The sequence below is a fragment of the Otolemur garnettii genome, unplaced genomic scaffold (genome assembly GCF_000181295.1).
Source record: "Otolemur garnettii isolate 467f Iridium unplaced genomic scaffold, OtoGar3 scaffold00003, whole genome shotgun sequence".
Lineage (NCBI taxonomy): Eukaryota > Metazoa > Chordata > Mammalia > Primates > Galagidae > Otolemur > Otolemur garnettii.
Genome location: NW_003852398.1, coordinates 33,937,531 through 33,938,930, shown reverse-complemented (window position 1 = coordinate 33,938,930; position 1,400 = coordinate 33,937,531). Strand labels below are relative to the sequence as shown.

Genomic DNA, 1,400 nt, shown 5'->3' with positions numbered 1-1,400 from the left:
AAAAAATGTTTCTGATTAAGTTACAAATAATCATTCCCCTATAGCTAAACTTCATGACTAGGCTCCTATCCTCAAAGTCAAGAACAAGAGTTTCATCCACTTATCTGAAGTAACCGTATTAGATTAAAGAAATACAATTCCGTTCTCCTAAAGACAATTTCCAGAAAGACTCCACTGTCCCCATGAGGTACTTGATTCTAGGTCCTGGCACAGGCTAATCGCTGTATGGTTTCTTAGAAGACTGGCTCTTCTCAATTTCTTTCTCTTTGATACTGTACAGGGGGTCCACCAACTTGTTATGAACAAGCATTAAGCCTACAAGAAATTAAAAACAAAAAATAGTTAATGCAAGTATGGGCAAGATGTCAGTAACATCTAGAAGCTCATAAATTTGGTCCCAGAACTGACAATTCTCTTTGCCTGTGATCCCCAAATGACAAACACTCTAAGAGTAGGAAAATCATTATTCTTAGTGCTAAAATTCGTGGAACTTTTGTAAATTGAATCACTATTGGAGTTGGCTATTTAAAGGTTAACTTTTCAGCAAAGAGCAAATTCCTAATTTACCTGCGTAGTAAAGGAAGATTTTCATTTAAGTTTGCTTAAAGCAGTATGTATCCTTTTAAAGTAAAAGAAAGACCCTCATGACAGCTAGTTTAGTGCTTCACCTGGAGGAGATCTGGAAAGAGAAAGCCTAAAGTTCGATATCACTGCAAGGAGATCACCACACAGCCCTTTGCCTTTTCTTTCCTCCTCAGAGCAAAGAGATCTCCAAAAATGGACCCATCAGCTATTAGTAGATGGAGTCTCACTTTGTCAACCTTGGTAGAGTGCTGTGCCACCACAGCTCACAGCAACCTCAAACTCTTGGGCTAACCAATTCTTTTGTCTCAGCTTCCCAAGTAGCTGGGACTACAGGCACCACCTACCACAAAGCCTAGCTATTTTTAGAGACGATGTGTAGCTTTTGCTCAGGCTGGTCTCGAACCTGTGAGCTCAGGCAATCCACCTGCCTTGGCCTCCCAGAACGCTGGAGGTTTGATTTTTATTAAGATCATTATCTACTATCAATAAAAATGGCCAGAGGATGAAAGCTAGGTTCTGTCCTCATCACTCCTGGTACACCCTGAGCTTGACAACTTACTCCGAGACCCAGCCCTTCCTCACCTTTGAAATACTTGACAGTCTTCACTTTCAGCTCCAAGGTGGCATCTTCATCACACACAAACACAGTACAGGGATGCTGCTGGAAGGCAGACACAGTCCACATGTGGTTCACTCCCTCCTCGATGGCCTTGTACAGAGCAAACGCCTTGTGAGCACCTGTGATGAGGATCATCACCTGGGGATCAGAAAACAAGCCTGTGTGGCTCGGCGCCTATAGCTCAACCGGCTAAGGC

General features: G+C 42.7%; 1 protein-coding gene across 1 annotated transcript in view; it reads right to left on the bottom strand.

Annotated features, from left to right (window-relative positions):
• GNPDA1 (glucosamine-6-phosphate deaminase 1) overlaps positions 1–1,400 on the bottom strand; it is a 14,321-nt gene continuing 12,921 nt past the window's right edge. The window contains exons 6-7 of the mRNA XM_003782091.3: positions 1,168–1,342; positions 1–315 (exon numbers count right to left, since the gene is read on the bottom strand). Coding sequence (XP_003782139.1) covers positions 215–315; positions 1,168–1,342 — 276 coding nt within the window. The 3' untranslated portion in view covers positions 1–214. The remainder of the gene's footprint in view (positions 316–1,167; positions 1,343–1,400) is intronic.